General features: G+C 36.4%; 2 protein-coding genes across 6 annotated transcripts in view; both read left to right on the forward strand.

Moving 5' to 3' along the window:
* Window positions 1-9,058: 9,058 nt before the first annotated feature.
* On the forward strand, window positions 9,059-13,078 carry LOC137247167 (uncharacterized). 3 transcript variants are annotated; one of them, XM_067778252.1, is made up of 5 exons: window positions 9,059-9,228; window positions 9,569-9,705; window positions 9,767-9,917; window positions 9,981-10,432; window positions 10,497-13,078. In XM_067778252.1, exons 1-4 carry the CDS (start codon window positions 9,176-9,178, stop codon window positions 10,414-10,416), a joined length of 777 nt encoding a protein of 258 aa, XP_067634353.1. In that variant the 5' UTR covers window positions 9,059-9,175; the 3' UTR covers window positions 10,417-10,432; window positions 10,497-13,078. The 3 variants fall into 3 exon arrangements, with proteins under 3 accessions (XP_067634353.1, XP_067634355.1, XP_067634352.1); XM_067778254.1 differs by having other exon boundaries at window positions 10,520-13,078; XM_067778251.1 differs by having other exon boundaries at window positions 9,981-13,078.
* Window positions 13,079-13,358: 280 nt separating this feature from the next.
* Window positions 13,359-21,774, forward strand: part of spin (Protein spinster) — a 133,167-nt gene continuing 124,751 nt past the window's right edge. For all 3 annotated transcript variants that reach the window (XM_067776477.1, XM_067776479.1, XM_067776478.1), the window contains exon 1: window positions 13,359-14,155. In XM_067776477.1, the coding sequence (XP_067632578.1) occupies window positions 13,873-14,155 (283 nt within the window). In that variant the 5' untranslated portion in view covers window positions 13,359-13,872. The remainder of the gene's footprint in view (window positions 14,156-21,774) is intronic.

Consider the following 21,774-nt stretch of genomic DNA (forward strand, 5'->3'; position numbering starts at 1 on the left):
GGTTGACCAGTGGTGACTCTATAATGTGTTTGTACGATATGGGTATCAAATTAAAGGTATTAATGAGGGTTTTAAAAGGGAGTGGCCCTTAGTTGTATATGTGAAGGTGTTTTCGTGATATCGACCAAAATATGGACCAGGGTGACCCAGAACATCATCTGTCGGATACCGCTAATTTATTTGTATATGTAATACCACGAACAGTATTCCTGCATTGATTCCAAGGGCTTTTGATTTCGCCCTGCCGAACTTTTCATTTTCTTCTACTTAATATGGTAGGTGTTACACCCATTTTACAAAGTTTTTTCTAAAGTTATATTTTGCGTCAAAAAACCAATCCAATCGCCATATTTCATCCATTTTTTCGTATTTGGTATAGATTTATGACATTTTTCGAAATTTTCGATATCGATAAAGTGGGAGTGGTCGTAGTCGGATTTCAGGTAAGTACGTGAACTAAGTTTAGTAAATATATATCGATTTTTGCTCAAGTTATCGTGTTAACGGCAGAGCGGAGGGACAGACGGCCGACTGTGTATAAAAACTGGGCATGGCTTCAACCGATTTCGCCCATTTTGACAGAAAGCAGTTATCTTCATAGCAGATTTACCCTTATTAAATTTCACAAGGATTGGTACACTTTTGTTCGATTTATGGCATTGAAAGTATTCTGGGCAAATTAAATAAAAAGGGCGGAGCCACGCCCATTTTGAAATTTTCTCTAATTTTTGTATTTTGTTGCACCATATCATTACTGTAGTTGAATGCTGACATAATTTACTTATATGCTGTAAAGATATTCAATTTTTTGTTAAAATTTTACTTTTAAAATTTTTTTTAAACTGGGCGGGTTGTCATCCGATTTTGCTAATTTTATTTAGAACATATATAGTAATAATTTCATCATGATATCTTCAACGACTGTCAAATTACAGCTGGCAAAACTTTTAAATTGCCTTCTTTTAAACGTGGGCGGTGCCACGCCTATTGCCCCACATGTTACTAATTTTATATTTTGCGTCATAAGATCAACCCTCCTACGAAGTTTCATCGCTTTATCCATCTTTGGTAATGAATTATTGCACTTTTTCGGTTTTTCGAAATTTTCGATATCGAAAAAGTCGGCGTGGTTATAGTCCGATTTCGTTCTTTTAAATAGCGATCTGATATGAGTGCCCAGGAACTTACACACCAAATTTCATTAAGATACCTCAAAATTTACTCATGTTATCGTGTTCACGGACAGACGGACGGACGGACATGGGTAAATGAATTTCTTTTTCCGCCCAGATCATTTTGATATATAGAAGTCTATATCTATCTCGATTAGTTTATGCCGTTACGGGGTATCGTTATGCGAACAATATTAATATACTCTGTGAGCTCTGCTCAGCTCAGTATAAAAATGAAGATATTAAGAGTATTGCCGATGTGGAAACACCTCTCCGGATTTGGGTTCAGTAAGCTGTGGTAATAGCAATTTCTGGTACTAGTTCGAATACTGGGGAAGAATTTGGCCCACTAGAACCTTCGCTTCGTCCTATCTAGCTTATTTGTTTACCAAAAGTTGTGTAGGCCGTGCAACCTGACGTGAAGAAAATCATGTTATTGATAATGGGAGGTGAAGACCGTTGCTCTTGGAATAGTTGTGAGATAATTTTCACATAGTCGCATTGCTTTCAAGGTAATTATATGCTTATAATGCATACATTAGGATGGGTAAATTTGTAATGAGGGATGTTATCATTTCTAACAGATTCGGATTCTACGCGGTTCTAGTAAGTAAATATCGAGCCAGCGCGCATTTGATGGAGCACCTTGGCTACTAATACTGGTGGATAGATGGAACCCTTTTGGTATAAAAGCACAGACTTTCTTCCCCATAGATACAAAACACTTTCTTGGCCTATCTACGTCCTTCGGAACTCTATTTCCAACACCCATCGATTTACTATGCGTACAAAGGAGGAAGAATTCGTGAAGGCCTTGCAAACACAATTGCTTAAAATTTATTTTAAAAATGCGCAAGCTCGCAATTAGTTTTAGATATGTCGAAAAATAAAGTTGATCACCCTAATGTACGCCCGTGTATATGTTTAAAATATGCGATACCTATTGACGTCACTTCGTGAAAGCTTTTTAAAACCCATGACGCATACTTTCAAAGCTAGGCAAGAAATTTTGCTCCCTTCTGTATATCCGCATAAACAACTTGGGTCAATTCACACCACATTAGAGAACTGGCATATTTATGTTCCCTTATTGACACCAGTACGACGTCTACAAAGGCAAAAGTGCATGGACCTTTGAAATCCGGTAGATGGGGCCCGCCATGTAGAACTCATGGAAGAGCTCACTCTTCATGACCGCAGCAAGTGACCTGCAATGTGCAGCCCTTTACTGGATAAAGGATAGCATCTTTAGGTGTACTGTATCTTTTGAAGTACTGTTGTTTACTGCTGTGAATAAACGTCAATGCACCTATTTATGTTGTAATAACAGTGCTTCGTCCCACCCAATAGGCGGGACCACTACGGAATTGTAATTCAAATCTTCCAACGGGATCCTTCGGATCAGAAAATTAGTAGTTTAAGTAGGTAGGAGCATAGGGAAGTTGCTGTTAGAGGCCTGTGTATCCAATACAATTATAAATATGATTTTTGCCCCCTGAGAGACATATTACAGGCAGAACATACATTGGCTTTCGTCGGTCATGTAAGTAACAGTTTAACCTGATACAGTATCAAGATCGAAATCGGGTTCAGTGCGTTCCCAACAATCTATACAATTCGGTAGCAATTGGGTTTCCGTCAATGATAACAGACATCGCCGAACCAGACCAAATCAGTTTGCCTAAGCTGCGTGAACAAGGTTGAGGGCTTCCTCCTGTTGCTTTAGATCAAACAATTGTATTGTAAGATCCTGAATTCATCATAAAATTTTCAAAGATGTTCCCCCATTTATGCTAGAAACGGAGTCGAATCAAGCACTACTGGTTCCTTCAGCGGGAACTGCTTGATCACAATTAAATTTCGCTGTTCTTCTTCTAGCGATAAGAAGACTCCCCAAAAGGTTTTGGGGAGTTTTAGCGATGTTGAATGTCATTTTCGGTGTGTTATAAAACGCTTTTGAAAAGTCGTCGAAACGAGTTTTGTCCTGTAGAAGGGGTTGTTTTGACTGAGACCGCAATTTATTGCGGGCGTGGTTGTGTGTGGTAAACGAAAATCCATCCGCTTCCAGATGCCGTTTGGAGTCGGCACAACCATGTTAGTGCGAATTGAAAGAAAAGACCGTCCTAAATCTTCTCGGAGATATAACACGCCTGGTATTTAATGCTAATTAGTGCGGTGCTATGCTGATCATTCGCAAATGTTTGCCGCGAAATAATGAAGCAGAACGGTTGGGTGCTATCGCCTTAGTGAAAAGGAGATATATCGTACTATTTACCAGTCCATAGCAAACATACGGAATAAAAAATCGTTAATTATATAACTAGATTTCCCATATACAGTTTTCCCTTCGGTAATCGGTAATTATGTACATATCTCAAATATGGAGAATTTTAATAAAAAAGTTCCACCTCTAGATGTAATCTCTACACAATATCAAGGCGAATCCATACCAGGTGGTGGCAAAGCGAATTCAACCAATACGCCGCACAGAAGAATGTCAAGTCAAAAGAAAATTTTCATTGATTTCGATTAACTGACATATTAAAAAACTAACATTTTTTATTTTCGTTAATTTGCTGCTTATTCGATGCTCTTTCGAGTGATGTTTCAAATTCTCTTACTTAAAATTACTACTAGAAATGTAAATGATATTTAATTTGTTAATAAAATAATGGTCTTCTCACTTCAAAATCTTTAGGGAATCAACTCCCAAAACGAAGAAATAAATTCAAAATTTTTATTGCGTTCGTGATGCCTACTTTTCTCCCAAAACACTTTTCCCCTTTTTCGAAGTTCGTTTGTGATAGCGGGAATGGGAAATGGGAAAAAACTCCCAAAAATTTGTGTTCGTGATTGTGGGAATGGGAAAAGGGAAAAATCTCCCAAAAAATAAATGTTCAGAATTGGGCTGAATGTTGACCAAGGCGTTGTATGGAAAATTATCAAAAAGAAGCAATCATATATGAATAAAAGCGAAACATGAAAATTTGACAGGTAGTAATCTAATTCGGTAACGTTTTATAAGACGGTGCACCACCTAATTTTTATCAAAAAGTAGCTGACTTTAGCAAACTTCGTTTTGCCTAAAATTTTGGTTAGAAATTTGTGATTGCTAATAGCTATCATCCGGTGGCAAAATCCTGAACCAGATAAATAATTTTGCATGTAAATGCAACAACAACGATTTGAGCCAGATAAATCCAGATAGAAGTCTGGTTCAATTTGTGAGCCAGATAATTTATTAATTACTTCTTTTTAGGTTGGCAACGCGGCCTTTAATATATCTACTTTTTCAAAAATAGATGTCGCCGCTTAGCCTTTCGCCGTATGAGTTAAATGAAAAACAGCGGCGACATCTGCCTATCACATTTCACGTGTGCGAAAATTTCACGATATCTGCTTCTCAAGTCTCTCAATGATCCAGAGCATTCCCGTGAGAATTGAGCGTGAGCCGCAGCTGTAAAACTCACTGAAAGACGGCAAATAACTTAGGTTATAGATTTATATAAAAGAATAAAATAAGGCTGCGTAACTCTGCGCGGTGTTGAGTTATTAAGTTGATACCGAGCCTGCCCCCAAATTCCAATTTTCGCTTAGCTAAAATTCCATCGCCAAAAATCTCTAAAACAAAATCAAGTGCGCAGAAAAGGATTGCAATATTTAGTACCATGTGGTCGATAGCAAATACCACCTAAGTAATAGAAGTTAGGCTATTTTCGCTTATGGATACATGGTACTAAATGATGCATACTTTTCGGCGCACTTGATTTTCTTTTACAGATTTTTGGCAATGGAATTTTAGCTAAGCCATGGCGGAACCATACAAGGTGGCAGCATGGTGATATACCTACAAACATAAGTAAAAAGTCTATGTACTTTGTTTTTGTAAATTCGATGGACTAATGTCAAAATCGTACTGCGCCGGAAGTTGATGTATCAAATCAAATAAAAAAAAGTATCCAATCAGCTGTCCCGTGCTGCCACCTTGTATAGTTCCGCCATGAGCTTAGCCAAAGTTGGAATTTTAGGGCTGGTGTCACTGAAGTTAACACACTGTTTCGTTATACCGTGGCGCAATGACGCCACTAACAGCTGTACCACTACAGACTCATCTTCGACATCCCTGCAAAAATTGTTGGATTACGTGTTCAATTTTTCTTCATGTTGGAGTACTCTAACAATACTCCTTTGCAATGCGTTTGCGGACCACAATCAGCCGATCATTCCTCGTTTTTTAACGACCGTGATCACGACACGATGACGATCGAGCAGAGTTTCCAAAAGTAAAATATAGCATACAAATAACTGATAATAAAATTTTACTATGGCAACTCTGATAAAATGCAACCGCGCACTGGTTTTATGTATACATACTATAGTAGCCGTGTTTTTTTACACGTAAACGTCTATACGCTTAAACTTTATATGGACTGCTAAGCGTCAAACTTTAAATACACCTCTGAAATTGCTGCGCATAAAAAGTGTACTACTAAATTTCAATACGCATTATACTCAGATGTAACTGAAATATGTGTTTTTGTTTCACCCTCTACACTAATTCTATGTATTCTATGTGTGTCCACAATTCATCGCAACTGGTTTAGCTATATGTTAGACCCTATGGCCATCAGAGGGTTGTGTCTCCGCTTTTCGGTGCACCCTGTGGCTGTAGCTAGTTATTTAACTACTGCCGCTAGATGGGTCTCCTAAGTATTATCTAAGCGAAGATAGGCGTTTTTTTTCACGCGCAAACGTAAACGTATACGCGTGTATTAAAAAACACGGCTAGTATAGAGAAATATTAGTTTCTTTATTCACGCAAATGCTAAATAACATAAGAATATTCGTAGTAAAAAATATAAAAGTTGTATTGCCCCTCTTCATTTACCTTCATTTTAAATTAAATTCACTCCGATAATTTTTCCGACACAATTCCTCTTTAGTACTTTGGCATATGATCCTCTGTGGGTGCTCCATGGAGTACAACAGTGAAAGTACTTTGGAAAGTACTCTCACGTATGTACTCTATGGAATTCTCACAAACAAAGCGAGAGTGGGATCACCTACTCCTCTCCTAGGACATCGCAATGTTAATTGGAGCAAATTTTTTGTATGAATACAGATTAGTTTTGGAATACTCCTATACTCCCAAAGGAGTATTCCTTACACTATTTATGGAGTACTCGCGTTTTTTGGAGGGATAACATCAATTCTCAACACTTCAACTCAATGCCGCCAGTAACGTCAATAACACTGCTGTGACGCCACCTATGACTGGTAAAAATAGCTTTATGAGCGGGCGACATCTGTGATTCGGTAATCTAAAGTTTCTGCTAGTCATATAATGCCACCTACGAATATTATAGTATGAGCGGGTGACATCTGTAATCGAGAGTTGCTACTATTCAACACTGTGCGTAATACGCGAGCATGGGATTCACCACGTGGAAAGAAATTTTTCTCATATAAAATAGCATGGTTAATCCCATACCCGGGAAGTAATGGCATGAAATATTGCTTGATAGCATGTTTTGAACCTTTTCCTTACTTCTAGTCACCCAGCGGTATAAAAAATACTCTTTACGAATGCCCTTATCAACAGCTTTCATTTGATATCAATATTGTATAAACACATTCTACTGGTAGCCGGGCCACGTTTTGGGCTATATCTCGAGACCTAAGTCACCCAGAGGGTTGAACATTGTTCTGCAGTAAAGCACTCATCAACAGCTTTCATTTGATATCCATATTGTATAAACATATTCTAGTGGTACCCGGGTCCACGTTTTGGTCTCAAGACCATAGCCAGTCAGCGGTATGAAATATAGCCTATAGACTATTAGGGTACCTAGATAATATACGTACAAAATTTTATAAAAGTCGGTCCAGTAGTTTTCAAGTTTTAAGCATCTGAACATACACTCACCACGATTCATTTTTATATGTATAGATTATCAAAAGTGGTATGAAAAGACGTGTCTGGACCTCCGTTTTAAGAATCCGAAAGCGGAAATCAAAAATTTTATTTCTGTCTAAAGTTATTCACAAAAAACTGTAAAATGACCCCGAGAGGGTCCGAAATATGTAGCCCGATCCATAGTTTTTTTGCGTAGAACACCTTTCTGCGTTGGCGGCCTTCGGCCGCGCTTATAAAAAATTACCCTGGGTGGGTCCGACACCGGTTTGGGGATCAAAACTAAATACGTGCAGAACATCTTTCTTCATTAGTGTGTGTGTGTGTACAACAAATCTGACAAAAAACAACAACCACATCAAAATTAGAACCGATTTTTTGCTTATATCTTTTGACAGAAATAAAAATTTTGATTTTCGCTTCCGGATTCTAAGAACGGAGGTCGAAACGCGTCTTTTGATACCACCTTTGATAATTTTTGATAAAAATTTGGTGGTGCACCGTCTTGTAAAACGTTACCTCTAAATTCTAAGGATGGAATATATGCTAAAGCCTAGTGTAACTATTGTGGATTTATTGTAGACTAGGGCATGTGTGAAAGTGGTCTTAACAATAAAAATAAGAATAAGATTTCATGAAAAGAAGAAAATGCAAAAAATTAATAACAACTTCCGCAGTTGATAAGTCACCTAATCAAAACATATCTAATACAAAAAACTAAATATGTCAAAGGTTCATAAATTCACCAACTGAAATACTTATGGGTTATCGATATGGCGAGAAACCAAAAAGAAATTGGTTGGCTATGATATGGTTATGGTTAGGGTGTTCTGGTATGGCACTATTGACAAAGAGGATAAGAGCAAATTAAACTTCCTTAACCCTAACGCCATAATCGTAACCATACCCATATCCATAACCATCTCCAATGCGATCGATTAATGATGCCTTAACCTAAAAATCGTGAAAATTTCATAAAAATGAAGAAAATGCAAAAAATTACAAACATATTCCACAAAAAATAGTTAAGTGCCAATTAATGGTGACTTATAACCATAAAACCATAGCCAGATAAAACAGCTGATCCAACGTACCTTATGGAAATCAATGTAATCGATTAATGGCGCCATACCATAACGCTAACGCCATAACCATACCGTAGCCAACCAATTGGTTTTTGGTTTCTTGCCATATCCATAACCTAAAAATATTTGAGTTGGTGAATTTAATAACTTTTTGTAGATTTTATGCATTGTTTTGGATACGTTATGACTTAGAGATTTATTTTTTGTGAAATTTGTTTGTAATTTTTTGCGTTTTCTTCATTTTTATGAAATTTTCACGATTTTTAAGTTAAGGCACCATTAATTGATCACATTGGAGATGGTTATGGATTTGGGTATGGTTACGACTATGGCGTTAGCGTCAAGGAAGTTTATTTAGCCCTTTACGCAAATGTGGATTTTTGAAAGAGAATTAATTAAACACAGTCGTAAAAATAAACACAAAAACCTATGAAAAGGTATAAAGCCATTTATGCACATCTCGCCCCAAGAAAAACCTGCGATTACCCTGACCAAAAACAATATGCAAAGTAATGAGTGACGTCTTTTATCATATTTATCCTCTTTGCTATTGACCAATAGCATTAATTTCCATGAGGTTGAATCAGCTGTTTATATGGATATGGCAAGTTTGCCCTTTAACCGAGGAGACTGAAAACAGTCCAAATGATGTTATTTATTACTGCTGCCGAACAATAGCGAATGAATTAAGTCGACGTGGGGGCAGCGAAATTTAAGTGAATACATTTGAGCCTTTATCTTCTAATTACTTCAAAGTAAAAAGAAAAATGAAAGAAATGTTAATATTGATACTTTCGATATATGCTTCGCGATCGATGTTGTTTTACTACATCGAAGTTTTTTTGTTAACTGACATCCCTAATATTGGAATAGTTCCAGTTGGAATGTTGTGACAGTTCGTTTGTTTTCTATGCAATTTTGCATAAACTTTGCATTTTTATTGAATGTTGTTAATAACTATTTGTATTCCTATATATTTTACGTGATACGAGTTCCGTGTTAAAATGTCAAATGCAAATAAGGACATAGCGACTTTCCGTGACGCGACATCGATAATGTAAGAAAGTGTTTCCCTCACCCGTTTAAATCATCGTCAGATAAGCCCATTTATAATGCATACAAAGTGTCCTTAAACATTTTTTCGAAAACTGCATCAAAATGGTGCTGCGGTCCAACCTACAACATCCGGAAGTATAACGAAAGTAGTAAGAACTACATACTGCTCCGGTAACATCAACAAGAACCAATGGCCTTTTCCGGTTTTTATGTGGCAACATAGCAAAACATTTGGCATTATCTTTAGCTGAAACATTCAAATAAAATATTTATAAATTCGTTAAGATTAAAATAATATACATACATACATATATAATACCCAAATCTTTTGTATATCACAGGCAACAATTCAACGAAAAACTAATAGAAAAGGTGCGTATACATAAAGTTCTGTACAATAAGCAAGGCTTCGGTAATAGTGGTTTACAAGAAAAGCAAATCGCATGGCAGCAAATTGCCTATAGCCTGGGCTCTACAGGTGCGTATGTTTGCTGTTTTCGTACATAAAGTAACTAAATGAATCTAATAATTAATTACAGCCGCAGATTGCTCCAGACGATTTAAATCTTTACGTGAACGTTATTCAAGAGAGCTGAAGCATTTGGAGTCGGAAGGCAAATCTGAAGATGCTGTGGAATGGCCATATTTTAAGGCCATGTCCTTTTTGAGGAAATATGTGAAGCAGAGGAAGTGAGTACGCTTACAAATATAAATGAGCTGCATATTTTTATTATGTGTCTACATATATTTTAGTCCACGTACCACCTTCAGCGGCAACGATTTTAAATTTCTTACTAAACAACTAGAAGGTGATAAAGAGATATCTGCAGAAGATTCTTATTTTAGTGATACATGTAATCAATTTTATGAAGTCAGTACTATAAATGGTATGGCTCTTAAGGAAGAAATAAATTCACCTAGTGAAGACCTAAATTCACGTACAGCGGAAATTACGTCACCTATAGATGATGTACTGATCCCAAGGCAAATGGTAAAGGAAGGAGAATCATCGAAAGCCTATCCATCTCTTGCTACAACTGGAGTTCCAAGACAAAGCACTGCCATACAATCTTTTGGACAAACTGTCACTGCTTTTTTATCAGAAATGAGTGAAGCAAAGCAGGCAAAAGCAATGCGCGTATTATTTGATGCATTGATAACAATTAAAATGGAACCAGAGGAAACTTAATTGTATAGTTTCATGGGTACATACTTATAAGCTTATTGATAGAAACATTTCATATTGTATGCATTAATTTTGTTTTTAAGTTGTTTTTATTCTTATACTATAGGGAAGGATCGCACCAAATAGAGAAAATGGGTCAACTGAGTTGAATGTTTTTCAGTGCTCAGCTTCACAGATTAGAAGATAGTTATTTTTATGACATGAGGCTATATTTTTTTCAAGTGAGACGATCAAAATCGAAGGTTTATTAAAGAGACATGAATGGAATGATGGGACTTAAAGAACTTCCTTTATATGGAACCAGCATTAACATAAACAGCAATATCAACATAGAAATCAAGCAAAGCACAACCTTGCTGCGTTGGCAAGGCCATGTTATACGAATGAATGAGTATCTTGACATGCTTAAGGTGTGTAGCGACTGTGGAAATTCGGGCTTTTCACTCATGTAACACTCCCCAAAGCCTTCGGGGAGCAACCTTATCGCTACAACAACAACAAATATGAGTGAATAATATAGCATACAGCAGGCGAGGCAATGACGACCCCAAGTTCCTCATGGAACCAGGGATGGGGGTGGAATAACCTGGAAGGCTCGTCGTGGTTGTATCAGATCGGTAGAGCAAGTACCTAAATGGTAATAGTTACCATAACGCACGGGAACTACATCGACAACACTCCCCACAAATTTTTTCATATGAATTTTTCCCTTTGATAATCGGTAATTATAGCCGTGTTTATTTTACATTCATATACATCTACGTTTGCGGGTAAAAAGCGCTTAGCATCATTTACATACTGTTTAGGAGACTAATCTAGTGGCGGGAGAGGTAAATATTTCGCTACAAAACGGTTTGTACTGAATAGCAGATACACGGACCTCAGTTGGTCATAGTGTATGACCTATTGCGGAATCGGTTGCGATGAATAGTGGACACACAAACTTTACGGTCATAGGAGTGGATAATAGTGCAGAGATAAAGACGAGAGACACATTTCAGTTGCAACTGAGTTTAATGCATACTGAAATTTAGCAGTAATAATTTTGTGCGCACCAATTTCATAAGTGTTGATAGAGTTATGCACTTAGAAGTCCGTATAAAGTTTAAGTGCATATGTATTTGACAGCTAATAATCTTTTTCGTGGGGATGGGATAAATGTAAACGCATAAATCTTATAAATTTAAACGAACAATTCTTGTATATTTGTATGCTTGTATAGCCGAACGATCTCGGGAACGGCTCAACCGATTTAAATGAAATTTGGCACAGAGACTTCTACCTAGGTTTTGTCACTTAGAATGTTTCACAAGGTTACCACCGATACGAAATAAAAAAAAAATTGCATTATATATGCCGATATTGGTATCAAAAGAAAGGTATTTCACTCCGCATTACAATAGAGACATTTTCGAGTAGGGTTGCCACCTATTCGAAATAAAAAAAAATTGCATGAGATATGCCGATATGGGTATCACACGAAAGGTATTTCACTCCGCATTACAATAGGGAAAGTTTTGAGTAGGGTCGGCATTTAGGGTTGCCACCTATTCGAAATTAAAAAACAATTGCTTGAGATATGCCGATATGGGTATCAAACGAGAGGTAATTCACTCGGGATTACAATAGAGACATTTTTGAGTAGGGTTGCCATTTAGGATTGCCACCTACTCGAAATTATAAAAAAATTGTATGAGATATGCCGATATGGGTATCAAACGAAAGGTATTTCACTCCGCATTACAATAGGCGCATTTTTGAGCAGGGTTGCCATTTAGGGTTGGGTTAGTTAGACGAAATAGTACTCTACTTACTCATATTCTATTAAAGCTTTAAAGAACATTAAAGTTAAAAATCTTCGTAAAAAAATCTTACACATGATTCGACTTAATTTTCTTAATTTCACTCACGCTAATAAAATTGAAATGCAATATGAAGGCACCGTGGCAAATTCTAGCAAAATATATTTAAATGCATATTTTTCGCAAATATGAAATGAATAACTGCAATTTCTCACAGATTCCTATTAGAAAGATTTCTCACCATAGAAAAAAGATATATCACCATGGTAATTTACTACCGTTGAACACTAGGCGCATAAGTTCGATTTGAAAACGACATCTAACCATTTAACTACTTACCAACAGATGGCGCTTAGGGAAGTAAGTTGACATTTAATTAAACTAACTGATAGTTGTCATAACTGATAGTTGTCATTCGTGAAATTTACAAGTTTTGGAATGTAATAAAATTGTGAGACTTTCATAGTGTATAGCTAAAAAAATGTTTGAAATTAATAATTCGGCGCATGAAGGTACTCCACCTAAATAACTTAGTACTCAATTTCACTAATTGTCATAACAATCCCTTATACTATAGGCTGGCATCACCCATTTCAAAAATTTTTCATTCCAGTTTATTTTGCGGTTAGTGTTTGATATGTTTTTGAAATCTATTTTTAAGGAAATCAAATATTGGTAAGTAAAAATATATAATATGTATATTTACATATAAAAAATTTTTTTCTACTTAAGTAGAGTTTGATTAATGATGGCATGTAGAACAAAGTATGTTATGCGGCATACTAGAAGATTGCCGAGCAAAGCTCGGTCGCCCAGGTACTTATCTATTAATGATGTATTGTAGATTAGCGTAAACTGCACGAAACTGGCAAATATTCGAAAGTAATTCATTCTTCTGATGATGCTAATAACTTTAAATAAAAAACACTTGTTCAAAATAATTGTACAGCCGATCAAAAAGAAAATAAAAAAATATGTAAACGTTTTTCTGTAAAAAAGCAACACATATTTTTAGTTTAGTTATCGGTCATTCTATAACATATCAGTGAACACTGCCATTTGATATGTGTCAAAATACTTTGACCTTCTCATATCTACCACATCAATCCCACCATTTTACGCTTTACCACACTCAGCTGAATTCCAACGGCCAGTTTGTTTCACACATTTCTTGCGTAAAGTTGGCAAATTTTGATAAGCTAAAATAATCAGAAAAGCGCAGATTTGATTTGCGTGATTCCTTTAATTTAGCATAAATTTATCGAATATATTTGAAGTTTGAAAATATAACAAACGGAGATTTTATTGTAAAAGTGTGTGAAGCAGCTAAATATTGAAGTAAAAAGGATTTTGCTGTAGAAGTAAAAAATATATATTTGTAAGAATCAACGCCAGTGCAAAAAAGGCAAATAAGAATTTCGCTAAAAAATAGTGAAGATAAACGTCAAAAGAACGCGAAATCTTGAAGCAAAATTAATAAAAACAACTGAAGTAAATATTTAATAAAGCTCATTAATTTTGTGGTTTTAACTTTTAAAATAAATAATTAAATAATAATTGCTGCGTTGTGCGTGGGTGTGCGGCTTGGATATTGGGGCTGTGTTTTGGAATTTCTGCAGGATTAAATACAACAAATAAAAAGCAGAATTCCACGTGAATGTCTTCACACTCGTCATCGACTCGTTATTTGCCAATAACCACAAGAATGGATAATCCCGCATTGACAGGATCCAGTGGTGATGTTGAGGCCGATAGTCATACTGTGGAAGCTAGCCTACCCGCCACCTGTTCATCGCAGCAATTAATGCCACCATCATCAGATACGGATAGCGTTGGTACACAAAGGCCCTCCACCGGCATTACAAAAACCCAATGGTTTACGGTGGCGGTGCTATGTTTTGTCAATTTAATAAATTATATGGATCGTTTCACCATAGCGGGTAAGTGGATACATTGTATACATACAAACATATTGAAAAATTACATAAAAAAACAATTAACTAGCACATTCATTTAAGGGATCAGCAAACGTTGAAATAGATCGAAATTTACACCTCATTGGTTTTTGCATTATATTCACTTGAGTGCATACATAGCTGACATACAAGAAACCAATGAAGCTCGTGTTTCGCTTTGCATAATTAGTGAAACGTTAGTTTGAGTATTAATGAGCTGAATTCCAAAAACTTATACATTTACGTAAACACATTTTGGTATCAAACCAAAAATATCTTTAGCTTTTCATATGCATACTTTCCATATCGTATGATAACATGTTAATACATATGTATGTACGGCTCCAGTTTTGTTACTTTTGTATTACTCATGATATAAACAAAACAAAATACATAATGAGCAATAAGATATCGGAGATTTAGTGAACACCACATCAGCTGAGCCAACTAAATGACACGTTGGCGGCAAGCAGCTTCGGCCTTCAACTTTTTGTTTGTGCATATTTTTCAAAACGATATTATATTGCCTAGTTGAATTTGGTTGAAGTACTATATATGTATGCATATGAAATAAAAAAGGAATTTAAAGTTTGCTATAGGGCGTTCTTTTAAAAGTTTTCTTTTCCCTTGCCACTCAACATTATGTGATTCTCATTATTATAAAAATTTGTGTTTCTCCTTCGAGTGTACTAACCATGAAGCCTTCGTGATGAAGGTTTCGCCAGCAGATGGAATAACTCGCACGAGCTTCTTTCTACATGCTCAATTTACCCGAACATGGTGGAAATACACAGATTGCTGTGGACTTTACCAAAAACATCCGAAAACAAGTAAAGGTGTCTAAGTTTGGGTTTAACAGAACATTATATACTCAGCGTGAGCTTCAATTGTACATTTCATTTCAGATAAATTACTTTTCTACATAACACGTGGCACCGCCCATTTAAAAAAAATGTGTCCTCATTTCCTCTTACAATAAAACTTGATAAGTGAAATATCATTGATTCAAAACTATTTTTTGCTAAGTTATAGTCTACGACTCTTTTTAAACTTGTTTTATATCTAAGTTGCCGTGGTCTTTAACCGATCTCGTCCATTTTCTCTAGAAATATTTTCTGCTATAAGGAAAATATGTGTACACAATTTCATTAGATATGTTAATTTTTCTTGGAGTTATGGCTCCCGAAACATAGAAAATTGCTTAGTCATAAAAGGGAGAGGTGCCACGTATATTTTTTAAAATTTAAAATTTCCCCTATTTATTGTTATAAATTCACTTGGGAAATGAAATACCATTGAGATAAAGCTAAAGCTCTTTTTTGCAAATATATAGTTTATTTTATTCGTCCACGACCCTTTTAAAAATCTTTTATATAAAATTGGGCGTGGTCCTTAACCGATTTCGTTAATTTTTATTCAAAGCATTCCTTTGCCGTTTTGTTACGATAGGTTTAACGATTTTTGATTTATGATTAATAATAGTTAAATTGATGTTATCACAAGTGGGCGGTGCCACGCCCATTTTAAATTTTTTTTTCCAATTTTTATCAAGAGTCTCAATATCAGTCCACACGTCAAATTTCAACATTGTAGGTGTATTATTTACTAAATAATCAGGTTTTTTGTGTTTTCCAAAATGTTTTCCAAAATGTATATAAAAAGTGGGCGTTGTTATCATCCGATTTCGCTCATTTTCAATATCAATCTATTCTGGGCACAGATAAGCTCGTGTACTAAATTTGGTGAAGATATCTCAATATTTACTCAAGTTATCGTGTTAACAGACAGACGGACGGACGGACGAACATGGCTCAATCAAGTTTTTTTCGATACTGTTGATTTTGATATATGGAAGTCTATATCTATCTCGATTCCTTTATACCTGTACAACCAACCGTTATCCAAGCAAAGTTAATATACTCTGTGTGCAAATAAGTTCCTAAAATAGTCGCAGCTGGTGCTATTTTCCGTATATGATTTCACTACGCTTCAATATTAGCACCTCACGTCGCTCAAGTTATACATCACCAGCATAAGTTTTATAAATCGCTCGACGATTATTTGCCTTGTATGAAACTGCGTGTGGGTGCGTATTTTTTCGAGATGTACTTTCCAATTCCAAAGAAGCAATTTGTTGTTTTTTTATATTTGTTATCAATATCGTCTAACGAAGACTGATCGATAGTGGACTCAGTAGTACTGGAGGCACATTGGTTGATGGGATCGCTCTTTTTGTGGATGAGGCAGAGTACAAGTAAATTCCATCGGTAGTTTGCATAAGAATTGATGCACTATGGCAACTGTTGTGGTTTTCGCTACCGCATTACAAAAGCTCGCATGCATGATAAGTTGCATTTCTGTCAATGTTATAAATATACTAACTGCCTGCCTATGACACGAAATAATATCTGTAATGCAGCTAAAAACGTGCTCATTAATATTAATAAAACGAAGTTTTAAAGACAAAATTATATAAAATATATTTCAGATTACTTAATCTTATTCCTTTAATAATTTTTATTAATGAAAATATGCAGTCTTTTGTAGAGAAAGTGCGAGTTAAAGATATGCAATTTTTTGTTTACTTATGTCTTGATAGGAAGCATGGCATCATAAATAACTAATTTTTCCTCTAAACTGAAAAAAAAAGTCACATAAATTTTATCAGTTGCGTCACATTCCATTCCATAAACCATCGTCATCATAGTTCAAATACCTAGCGCTGATAAAACAGAAATTTCACATTGTGCTAACTTTAGAATAGTTTGTTTACTTTTTCATGGAATCAGCACATTTGTTGTTGATAATTAAAGTTGAGTAGTATATTTTGTATACTGCACACAATCTAAAAATTGTTAGTGCATGATGTGTTGATATCGGGAACTTTTGCGACATTGAAAATCATGTTGTCATTTTTAAGTTGGCCCCCTAATCGAAACATTGCTTAGATATACATATCCGGATAGATAGGGGACTACTTACTTATGTTGTTGTTGTAGCGATAAGGTTACTCCCCGAAGGCTTTGGGGAGTGGTCGATGTGATGGTCTTTTGTCGGATACAGATCCGATACGCTCCGGTAACACAGCTCCATTAAGGTGCTAGCCCGACCATCTCGGGAACGATTTATATGTAGAGATGGGAAATGGGTACATACCCAAATGTAAATACCCGGTAAATTGGGTATATATGATAAAAATGGGTAAATACCCAAATATTTACCCAAAATTAGGGTATAAATTATGTTTTAGGAAATATGGCAAACAAATACAGAGAATCAATTCGCCTTACAACCAATTTGTAAAATTGGAATACAAATATTTATAAAGCAGCCCAAATACTCAAATTTTAACACATCAAAGTTTACATTATACTAAAATATGTATTCATTTTTTAAATATCATATTACATTACTCAAAATAGTATTTAGTCACTATCGCTGAAAGTTTCATAATCCCGAAAAGAAGTACGGGGTTTAGACTGTGGAAAACCGGTGGAAGAAGGTGGTACTTCATCGAATGAGTTTGCGCTTTCATCCTCGCCGGCATCAACTTTGCCAGAAGTATAATTTTGTCGTACACATCTGTTGAAAAGGTTCCAATTGTGTGATATGAAACACGCTTTTGCCGCATTATCTGTTGTTAATCTGTTTCTTCTTTTGGAGTGAATAAAACTTTGACAGATGAATGAGCGTTCAGTTGGAGCTGAAGTGCATGGAGCAGTCAATAAAGGACTTCCACCACGTGGAAGGAGAAATTTGTGCAATGCTGTCCCAAACAAAATCTGCAGCCCAAAAGCACTTTCTATAATAAATAAATAAATAAATAAATACTTATAGTTTGCTAGGTCCACCTTAGAATTTACGATAAAGTTACTACTCATATCATATATAAATTTCATTGCAGTAAGATAATCAGATGAACTTAGTTCGTGCCTTTCGGACTATTCGGATCACGGAAATTAGTAGCATTTGGCTAGCTTTACCGAGCTTTGTGAGCTTTACCGACATTTCAAACCTTTCCTCAAAGTAAGATAATAAAGGTTGCTTGTCATCGTCATCATTAATTGTTTTGTTTGCGCAAATATATGTAGATTTGTTAAATTTTATCAACATTCACTTTTGGAAAATCAAAACAAATATGTATTTTCAATGACGTATACATTGAATTTCTGACATACAATACCAACGAACCTCGATTCAAATGCTTTTAAAAATACCCAAAAAAAGGTAGATAAAAGGAATATTCTGGGTATTTTCCCGGTATTTACCCTGAAAAATGGTAAATACCCGGTAGAATCCCATCTCTATTTATATGGCCACATTACACATTCAGGCCATCCCTCATTCCCCACCCCCAAGTTCCTTGAGGAGCTTGGGGACGCCAGAGCCTCGTTTGTTAGTGAAACGGGATTCGCTGCTCGAAGGTGAGGTTGACAATTGGGTTTGGAGAAGCTATATATTACGCTGGCAACCTGAAAAGGTTGCGCTACACAAACCCTTGAGTCTGGAATTTTAGTCGCCTCTTACGACAGGCACCCCTACTACTTACTTATCACTACTGGAGGTAGCTTTCTCGCCTACCACACCGAAGGTTCTAGGATCAAGTACCGGAAAAACCAACATAAATATTCTTTAGATTCTTATATCTCCTCGGAGGCATATTTTGCCAAGTTACATATTTTTAGTTATAATTTGTACATATATTTTAGTATCGTTGAGCAGAGCAACTTGAAATAAAATTGATTGGGACAAACATCGAGTTCAGTGCTGTGAGCGATGTTGATGGTTCTTTGCCGTATACAGATCTAGTACGTTCCATTAACAAGCATCCTTAGGGTACAAATCGGACCGTCTCGGAAACGATTTGATATGACCACATAAAACTTTATAGGTAGTCCCTACCCACCCCTAGTTGCATGAGGAAAATGGCGTATCGGCTACTAATAAAACAAAATTTGCCACGGGTAGTTGAGGTTTGCAATTGGGTTCGAGAAGCCGTAAATTAAAATGGGGTTACACTGAAATGACAGCCATTCGTCGGGAAAAATCCCGAGATTCTGCGGTACATAGAACCGGCTGCCGTGGGAAGCAAAGAAACTACAGGCCTTTCAAAACACCACTCTTTGAACTTCTACGGCGACAGTACTCCCCATATGGGGATGAAACTCTGAACAAACAGATTCTGATGAATACCCAGGAACCCGTGCATTCTAACAAGCATCTGATTGAATAAGCCGCGCCTCCTAGGGACTTAATAAGTCAACTCCACAAGCGTTATGAGGAAATACGGCTCCTGAGAACTGGGCCGTATGAAGAAAAAGAGCAAAAACAAAACGCATCGGACCCTTGAATTACCGGGCGAAATCTGTTCTTAAAGTCAAATACCCCAAACTTGCAGTAGAAAGCAACCTCACCAGGGAGACGTTACACCTATTGGGTGGAATGCAGCACTGCTACAAACCAAACAACAACAGCAGCTATAAATTATGGTGCAAGCCCGTTGAAGGGTTGCGCTACACAACCCCTTAAATCATTTGGGTATTTAAGTCGCCACTTACGAGAGGCATACCTTCCGCGGGTATACCCGCCCCAACACGCTGGGGAGGATGGGTATAAGATGGATTGGATGAGTGTGATAGTCTGCTTATGCTTCTTTGGATCAACCGCAGGTAAAAGTGCTTTAGAATCTCATCACCTGCATCTAGGAATTGACTACGGCTAGTTGCAATTCAGTAAATGCTTTTTTTTATATTGTAGCTAAGCTCTGTGGCCTCACTGTGTATATCATGTTCAGACGTCATCAGAAGAAATTCTGTAGCAGTTTTAAATGATATGTTCTGGTAGTCCTTCAATATACTATTGTTATTGCTGTTGTATTCACAAAAAACATTCCTTGATGGTTTAAGGAAGTGTTATTTATATAGAGTGATTTGGCAAATAAGAATCCTGTACATAATTGCACTGATTACAACAATAACAACTCGTTCGCTCAGTTAATATGCCGATAAATATCTCCGCTACACGAAGAAGAAAAACTACTACCCCACCTAGCAAAATTTTTATTACTTTATGTTGCGTTGACACCGGGCTCTGAACTATGATCCAAGTTTCACAACTAAAACTCAACTGATATTGGCAGTCAAGCGATCTAATATAAAAGTAGTAATGATAAAAATACCACATTATTAAGCCCCGGATTTTTTCATAGTGCTTAAGGAGATGACTTCTTAAGTTTCTGGTAGGCTAAGAACTCAACCGCATGAAGAAAAGGAGAATGAGAGGAATGCAAGCACAATTCATAGCTTCCGCAACCCAATTGTCAACCTCATCTACGGGAGGCGACTCCTGTTACAAATATGCATGTATCATACACATATTTAGCAGACGAGGCTCTGGCGACCCCAAGTTTCTCATGGAACTATTGGAAGGGGCCGGAATTGCCTAGAAGGTTCAATGTGGTCATATTAATTCGCTCCTGAGATGGCTCGTACCTTAATGGTGCTTGTTACCGGAACGTAGCGGATCTATATCCGGCAAAGGAGCATTATAATCGATAACACTCCCCAAAACCTTCGGGGAGTATCCTTATCACTACAACAACAACAAGAGACCCTCAGAGACATTCGCAAAAAGTCTTCGGACTACTATGCCGGAGATTGCCCTGTGAACCTCGTTCTTAAGAACAAGTACCCGGAACTCTCAGTTGAGGGATGTAACCGTTTCCCTAGAGACGCGCGACACTAACAAATCGTTCCCGAGATGGTCGGGCTTGGTACAGGAATGTAACGGATCTGCATCCGGCAAAGAACCATCAACTCGATAACACTCCCCAAGGCCTTCGGCGAGTGTCTTTATCGCTACAACAATAACAACAACTTTAATCTGAATACTGTAATAGGTAAAACTCTTGCTTATCCAGAATCAACCCCGAAATATCCAATAAAATGAGCTCCCACATGACACCAACCATCTTTTCAATTGCATTGTGAAACTAGCTCCTCTAATACACTTATCTCTTTGATCCAGCCCTGCTGAAGTAGCAAGTTTCCTCGGACTCCCCTTATCGGATATTGGTGAGAATTTGTGATTGGTCGCACTTATCGGATGGGGTGAAGCACTGCTACAACATCAACCACATCTACTTTTTCGTGGGGTAATAGGCGTATTTCTAAAATCAAATGTTTCCAAAAAAAATATCGAAATAAATATTTTTAACGACTAAAAAAATATGCAAATAATGATCTTATTTGATTTTTATTTTTCATAAATAAAATTAAAAAAATTATATAATTATAAATTATTTTCATAAGCTTCCGTCTTTACTCCAATGATTCACACTACGAAGTATTTATATTGAGAAATGCGGCCACTAATGTTTTACATAAACACATACATATATATGTACATACATCAAAAAAAGCTGCATCACAAAAAAAGTCGCGTGATCCCAAAGAAAAACATGATCTAAGATTATTATTCATTGGCGCATCTCTTAGATTAGTTTGAGAATTATATGAAAAAAAGGAGCAGTTAATGAAAGCTGATAAGCGCCGACTAAAATGAAATGATGATACATACATTCTTATGTACGTACATAAATAGCG

This window comes from Eurosta solidaginis, chromosome 3 (assembly GCF_040869045.1).
Source record: "Eurosta solidaginis isolate ZX-2024a chromosome 3, ASM4086904v1, whole genome shotgun sequence".
NCBI classification, from domain to species: Eukaryota; Metazoa; Arthropoda; class Insecta; order Diptera; family Tephritidae; genus Eurosta; species Eurosta solidaginis.